General features: G+C 39.6%; 1 protein-coding gene across 3 annotated transcripts in view; it reads right to left on the bottom strand.

The window, feature by feature from the left end:
* The window catches only part of LOC137655809 (glutamate receptor ionotropic, kainate 2-like), a 360,856-nt gene that overhangs the window by 9,659 nt on the left and 343,083 nt on the right, over positions 1-8,114 (bottom strand). For all 3 annotated transcript variants that reach the window (XM_068389980.1, XM_068389971.1, XM_068389990.1), the window contains exon 12: positions 5,249-5,425. In XM_068389980.1, the coding sequence (XP_068246081.1) occupies positions 5,249-5,425 (177 nt within the window). The remainder of the gene's footprint in view (positions 1-5,248; positions 5,426-8,114) is intronic.

Below are 8,114 nucleotides of genomic sequence, written 5' to 3'. Positions count from 1 at the left end.
AGAAGGTGCCGCTGCTTTGATGGCCGCCTTCTGCTTCAGGATGGTGCCTATCGTAGATGGATTCCGGCCATACTCCTTGGCGATCGCACTTAAACGCATGCCAGACTCGTACTTTTTCACGATTTCGAGTTTCGTCTCCATCGAGAGCATCGTCTTTCCTTCGGCAAAATTCTTGGGACCCATGGCTACAGTATTAAGCTCAATACGTAATACACTACGTACGTTATATACAGTACTATGTATAGTAAACACTAATACAGTACAGTGCACTGTAACGAATGTTTAATAACGATAACACGTGGCGTACGAATGTATTTAACACTACGTCAAACAAGCGAAAGCACACAATGTCTGTTAACGATACCACAGTCGGAACGAAAAGAGAGAGAGAGAGATGAACGCCCGTGCGTAAGCAAGGTGGGATAGTTGCCGACCAATAGGAAAGCAGGATCTTATGGCGTCAGCTAGCATCTGAGTAGGGAGATAACCAATGGGTGAGCAGGAGGCTGTAAATGAGTTTACCCAAGTTCAAAGTCTGGCGGCGCACAATTTTTAAAATTACTCTCGGCGACGAGTTGGGATCTCGTAAGCTTTTCGTTTCCTGAAATTTTATTCGTATACTGGGGCATAAAAATCTTCGAATCGCTTTTCGTATCCTGAATTTTTCGTAAGCAGAAACTTTCGTATCCAGAGGTATCACTGTATATATATATATATATATATACTGTATATATATGTGTATATATATATATATATATATATATATATATATATATATATATATATATATATATATTAAATAAATATATATATATATATATATATATATATATATATATATATATATATATATATATATATATATATATATATATATATATACAGTGAACCCTCGCTACTTCGCGGTTCGACCATCGCGGATTCACCACTTCGCGGGTTTTTTCCATAACCCATATATATATACATATCGCGGATTTTCCGAAAATTTCGAAAATACCGCGATATCTGAAGACCCCAAATATGATATTTCGTTACCTGTAATTCCATTAATACTGTAATTAGTAATATCTGCTCTTACTGATTGTTCATTGCATTACATATGATATATAATTCAGCACAGAAAGAAATAAAACACGAAAAGAGAATGTGATCATACGATAATTCAGTACTGTATACAGTACGTAGTAAAATTAAATCGAACATGAAACGCAATCCGATGCAGTCATACCATATTAGAATGGTGTAAGGCTGTTGATGGCTACTACTGTACTACAAATGTAATGGATGTGCTTCTTTTCCATGAATCTTTTGTATGTATACGTACGTAGTACTGCATCTAATAATATTCTTTGTTGCAAAAATCACATTTCGAATAAGCGTACGAGAGAGAGAGAGAGAGATAGAGAGAGAGATAGAGAGAGAGAGAGACACACACATCCTATAACAAAAGCATAAAATAGCATACGTAAAGCTATTATTATTATTGTTGTTGTTGTTAATAAAATTATTATTGTTATTATTATTATCATTATTATTATTATTATTACTGTATTATTATCATTATTTATTATCATTATTATTAATACTGTACGTACAGTATACGCGGGGTATCTTGTACTTTGAGTTGGTAACCTACGCATCATATAAGACGGGTTGTGATTGGTTCAAGCGCTGATAGATGACGAATCAGAACTCAAGTTTTGTTATCTAGCCTGTGATTGGTGTTTTGCCCGCATCTCCAACCCGCAGCATCTAGGTTCTCGCGGCCAATTTCTCTTACGCCGTATCGCTGAGTAGACGTTCTTAAGTTTGTGAACTTTAATCTGTGCTGTGTGCGACTGTTTTAAGTTGAACTTTTTGTTGAACTTTCTGTTAAATCCTACTGTACAATGGCTCCCAAGCGTTCTGCTTCTGCTAAGGCTGGTAGTGAGCCTAAACGCCACCGAAGGATGATGACGATTGCTGAGAAGGTGACGCTTCTCGATATGTTGAAAGACGGTAGAAGTTTTGCGTCCGCAGCCCGCCATTTTGGAATCAACGAATCCACCGTTCGCTATATCAAGAAGGACGAGGCAAACATTAGAAAGACAGCTGCAATCACCTTTAGCAGATCAGCGAAGCGAGTCGTTACCACGCATAATAAAACGATCGTACGCATGGAAGGTGCTTTAGCTGTGTGGATTGCCGACTGCCGGAAGAAGAACATAGCCTTGGATACGAACACCATCCGAACAAAGGCTTTGAGCTTGTATGAGAATTTTGCTGCAAAGGAACCTCAAGACGACGACGGCAACCATGCTGAAGAAGATGATGATGCAGATGAACCTCAACCAGGGACATCCACTGATTCCCAGCCTCAGAAACAACGTTTTTCCGCCAGCAAAGGATGGTTCGCGAAGTTTCAGGAACGCTTCGCCCTGAAAAGCGTTTCCCTGCATGGCGAGGCTGCTTCGGCTGACACTGCCCCTGCTGAAACTTACGTGAACCAGACGTTCAAGAATATTTTCGCCGAAGGTGGATACAAGCCGGAACAAGTCTTTAATATGGATGAGACCGGCTTGTTTTGGAAGAGAATGCCGTCGCGAACTTTCCTGTTCAAAGAGGAAGCCAAAGCCTCTGGCTTTAAAGCATTCAAGGATCGCGTTACCCTCGTGATGTGTGTCAATGCTTCTGGATTTTTGCTAAAGCCGGGGCTTATTTATAAGTCGAAAAATCCTCGCGCTTTGAAAAATAAGAATAAGAATCTCCTTCCCGTGTACTGGATGCATAATCCAAAAGCATGGATTACAAAGATGCTGACCTCCAACTGGTTCCACCAGTGTTTCATCCCGCAAGTCAATGAATATCTCGTAGAGAAGGGCTTGCCATTCAAGATCCTTCTCCTTATGGATAACGCTGGTGGACACACAACTGACCTGTCGCGTGAGGGCGTTCAGGTTGAGTTCCTGCCACCCAACACCACGTCATTAATTCAACCGATGGACCAGGGGGTTATCAGGGCGTTCAAGGCCCTCTACACGAAGAATACCTTAGCGGACCTCGTTGCGTGTGTGGATGCTGCCCAAAATGATGAGGATGAAGATTTTAACTTGAAGGCGTACTGGCGGCAGTACACCATAGCCACGTGCCTGAAGAATATTCAGAAGGCACTGCAAGAGATGAAACCTGCAACCGTGAATGCGAGCTGGAAGAAGTTGTGGCCCCAGATTGTTTACGACGACGAGGGATTTACACCTGCTGAGATTCAACACTCTGCAATACGGAAATCTGTGCAGTTGGCTGCCATAATTGGAGGTGATGGGTTTGGCGACATGACGACTGAAGACGTCGACGAGTTGTTGGACTGCCATTCCCAGCCGCTAACTGACGCAGACCTAGAAGACCTGACGAAATCGGCAAGCGAAGAAGAGAGTGAAACCCAGGAAGAGACCCAAGAAAATGTCGAAGAAACGGGCTTAACACTAGAACGGCTTGCCAAGGTCTGCAACCATATAAAGGAGGTGAAAGAAATGTTGCAAGAGTGGGACAAGGATATGGTTCGTTCTATGCAATTCTCCAACAAGGTCGATGACATCATGACTCCCTACAGGATGCTCTTAGAGCAAAAAAAGAAGCAGCAGCAGCAACTTCCGATCACAATGTTCTTCCAGCCTCGCAAAAAAGAGCCAGTTCCTCCTGCTAGTACGCCTTCGGAAGAAATTGAAGAAGTTGAAGAGGTGTCCCAGGAAAAGACACCTCCGTCTGAAGAGACGTAAAATACTATCATTGGCTGCACAGTAGAAGACATCATCAGCTTCATCATCATCATTTCTACTGTGCAGCAAATTCATCGCCATCATCATTCAAGTTTTTCTTGAACTTCTTTCGTGGTGAGTACAGTAACAATCTTTATTTTTTACTTTAATATTCTAACATTTTAATATTTATGCCTGTTTTATAGTTTAGTACTGTATGCATTAAGTTAAAGGGAAGGTTTTAAAAGTCTACATGTTGTAACCTATCATATTTTTTTTGTTTAAAATTTACATTTACGTACGTAAAACAATCTCTCTCTCTCTCTCTCTCTCTCTCTCTCTCTCTCTCTCTCTCTCTCTCTCTCTCTCGTAAATTGTTTTCCTGCTTTGCTACGTACAGTATGTACTGTATGATTTTATATAGATACGGTAAATTATATTTGTAATAACATATTTTGTAAATGCGTTTACTGTAAATATCATTATTTATCACTTTCATCATGCGCGTTAAATGCCTTCTTTGTTCTGAGCGTGGTTGTTTACTGATCGTACAGTACTTTATGACGCCATCGTTTCAGGCGGCGTCATAAAGAAAAACATTTCATTTGGAAGTCCTAAGAAAAATTAAGTAAAACAATGGTAATAACAAAATCAACATACTGTATAATCAATATAATCGATGCAGAAACTAACCTATACATATATGTGTACACTAAATGAGTTTGTTTCTTCATTATGATCAGAGATGAATGTAAACAAAACATTGGTTGCCATTTTTTATCGTGCTTTTTAGCGTGTTTAGGAAACGCATGATATAAAATCGCCTTTAATATTTGTGCATGTTTTAGTTTAGGGTACTGTAGTACATGCATTAAGTGTTCTGTACATTAAAGGGTAGTTTGTTAACAGTACTACGTACAAGGGAAGGTTTTAAAAGTCCGAATATACATGTTAAATAAATAGGTAAATATGGTGTCACTACTTCGTGGATTTTCACCTATCGCGGCCGGGTCTGGAACCTATCTACCGCGATAAACGAGGGTTCACTGTATATATATATATATATATATATATATATATATATATATATATATATATATATATACACACAGTATATATAAACTAGCCAAAAGATTAAAACATTGTGACCATTGCTTATTAATCAGTAAATACTAAAACATCTCTAATCACAAGGTAATTACTGTTATTTTATTAACAATTTACAAGCTGATGGTGAAATGAGATTTATAAGTACTTTATCATAAGGGCAATGCAAAATGTCAAGCTATAGGATGATAAAAAAAAACGAGACCATATCAACTGTGAAAAATTCAAGTTTTGTGATTATAACTACTGGATATTCAAACTTTGAAAACAACTAACAAGTTCATTCAAATGAAAATAATAACATATAGATCATAAGAGTTGTCGATTTAAAATAAAAGGTTGCAACAGTATTCAAATAAACTAATTGAATATACAATTCAAGTAGCTTTAATTTTAACCAGCCTTACCTCTCACATGGTAGGAAGATTACTGCAAGTATCAAGCCAAAGACCAAAAGCAAGAATGCAGTAAACAGCTGCTGAATATTAAGTGCTACCACAGATTCACTTGTGCAGAGGGGTGGTGGTGGTTGCCAAGCCTTCCATAGGCGGCTAAAGATACCTCCATCAATCATTCGCATCAGTCTAGATATATAAGAAAGAAATATTCTCACTGAATAACTCTATAACATAGTTCTTATCAAACCATTATAACTACTCTCTCAAAATATACTTAAAATATAATAGCATGCTCACAAATAAAATATCATGAAATGTGGCCAACTGAACTGTATGAAAATGTTACCATCTCAACTATATGAAAATGTTCCCAACTGAACAGTATGAATGGTAAGAAGACAATAGAAGATAGAATCATCCATGTCTGGATTCCAGTAGATCGAACACAAGTAGAAGTTGTTATGCCTGCCACAAACTTTTATTACCTGAATCTCATGACATCCACATTCATAGTAGGACTTATGAGAAGCATGGTATTCAGTCCTGATATACACCGTCATTCCACTGGCTCTAGGGATGGCATCACGTTTAAACATTATTGGCTTCTTAAAACCAGTTATAAGGAGCTTAGATGAGTGCCTCATATTAGAAACCAAAGTTTCTGAGCACAAAAGAATATCATACTGTTTGGACGCAACTACAAGGTCTTGAATATTTGCATGAAGGTCACGAATATTGCTGTACAGTAAACGACATTGATGAAATCTAGGACATACTGGTCCCAGATTTTGCTCAATGTCTCCAGACAGCACAAGAATTAATGGTAATAAAAAACAGACATCAACCTAAAAACTAGATTAACAAGAATAATAACAAAAACAATATGTACAAAAATATAAATAAAGTGATTGATCAAACCCATGGTCTATAGAAAAAAATTCGGAAAAACTAGTCAACATGGAAGAGCCGATACACCATGTAAGGATAAATACCCTCCAGGATAGTCACTTCAACTGAAGGGAGGACAGTTAGTATGGTTCTGAGAAGAAAAAGAGTCAGATAAGGAGAAGACAACCTCTTGATAAACCACTAGGCTTCCATGGCCCTTCTATTAAGCCTGCCCAACACACCATTTAAAAAAAAAAGAAGAGAAAAAAAATAAGATAGAACATCATGAGCTGTAGGTCTTCAAGCTTGAGGAGGGGCAGGATTAAGAATAAAGTCAATGACTTTGCAAATCTAAGAAGAGATGGTATTCTTGGTGACCCTCCTTTTAATCCTACCCGAGCTAACGAAAAGGGCTAAAAGCGGGGGTCGAGTCGCTGTAGTGCACTCAAGATACTATCTAAAACTCCTTACTGGACAAAGAAACAGTTGATCTGGGTCAGAGGTTACAGAACGTTGAGACTTAATCTGAAGGAGCCTGAATCTAGGGTCCAGTAACCCAGAATTTTGAGTATTTGCAATGAACTCAGAGACTAAGCTGAGTGTCACTTCCCCCCATCCCCTTGAATAGGTGATGTCGTATGAGATACCATGAAGTTCACTAACTCTCTTTGCCGAGGCTAAAGTAAGTAGGAACGCCATCTTCAAAGTGGCTTACAAGGACGACCTTTAAGGATCTCAAAATGCAAACCACGTTCCAAGGAGGAGGTCTAATCTTCGACTGGGGGTAAATGATCTCATAACACTGTATGAGAAAGGAAAGCTCCAACAAAAAGGAAAGGTCTACTCTATTCAATGTAAAGGCTAGGCTTCAGGCTGAGCGATAGCTTTCACCACCGAGCGTGAAAGGAATTTTCCTTCCTGAAGGTATACAAGAAACTCAGCTATTACAGGAATAGTGGCATCGGGAGGAGAGATACCCGTTCCATGACACCAACCACAGAAGACTGTCCATTTTGTATGATACACTGCTGCCAAAGATTTTTGCAGCTATATAGACATTCTTTTAGTATCCTGTTGCGAAAAGCCTCCTTGTGAAAGGAGACCCTGGACAGTGTCCAGGCGTGAAGCCGAAGAGACAGGATGGTCTTGTGAAAGATTTAGATGTGTGGTTGTTTGAGTAGATCTGCTCATGGAGAGAGTTCTCTCGGGAGCTCTACTACAAGTTGCAGAAGGTACGGGAACCACTCTACGTGATGCCATAGTGGAGCTATGAGGGTCATCATTAGATTTTTGGTTGGTCTAGTTTTGTTGAGCAGTCTCCTTATCAGACAAAATGGGGGAAAGGAGTACATGTCAATGTTTTCCCACTGTTGTTGATATTGAAAACAGGTCCACAGTCGGGGAACCCCACAAAGTCAGGACTTTGTTAGATATAAAAGGATTCAAATACCATTCGGAGCCCACTATCTGAGTCGCTCTACTCAGAGTTGTCTGCTAGCATATTCTTCTTGCCCGGAATGAAGCAAGCTGATAGGGTCCCCGAATGTGCTTCTGCCCATCTTAGTATCTCTCATAAAGGCTGCAAAAAGGTAACGCCTTGTTTCTTTAAGTAAGCCACTATTGTGGTGTTGTCACTCATCAACACTACAGAGTGACCTGCCAGCAGCAATTGGTAGAACTGTTAGAGCTAGGAATGCTGCTCTCATCTCTAAGAGATTTATGTGCAGATACCTTTCAGATTTGAACCATAGGTCTGAGACCGTGTGATGTAGAAAGTTGGGCCCCCATCCTTCTTTTGATGTGTCTATGAAGAGCATCAAGCCCAAAGGAGGTTCTCCTCTGCCACCCAACATCGTAGATCTGTTACTTGATCCTGATCTACCAGCACTAGGTCGTCTGAGGAGCCAGTGTGTTAGTTCCACATGGGCTTTAGCAGCCATTGCAGGGATCTTATCCTGAGGCAGCCGTTGGGAACAAGACGAATCAA

This window comes from Palaemon carinicauda, chromosome 1, assembly GCF_036898095.1.
Source record: "Palaemon carinicauda isolate YSFRI2023 chromosome 1, ASM3689809v2, whole genome shotgun sequence".
Lineage (NCBI taxonomy): Eukaryota > Metazoa > Arthropoda > Malacostraca > Decapoda > Palaemonidae > Palaemon > Palaemon carinicauda.
This window is presented reverse-complemented; position numbering and strand designations above follow the sequence as displayed.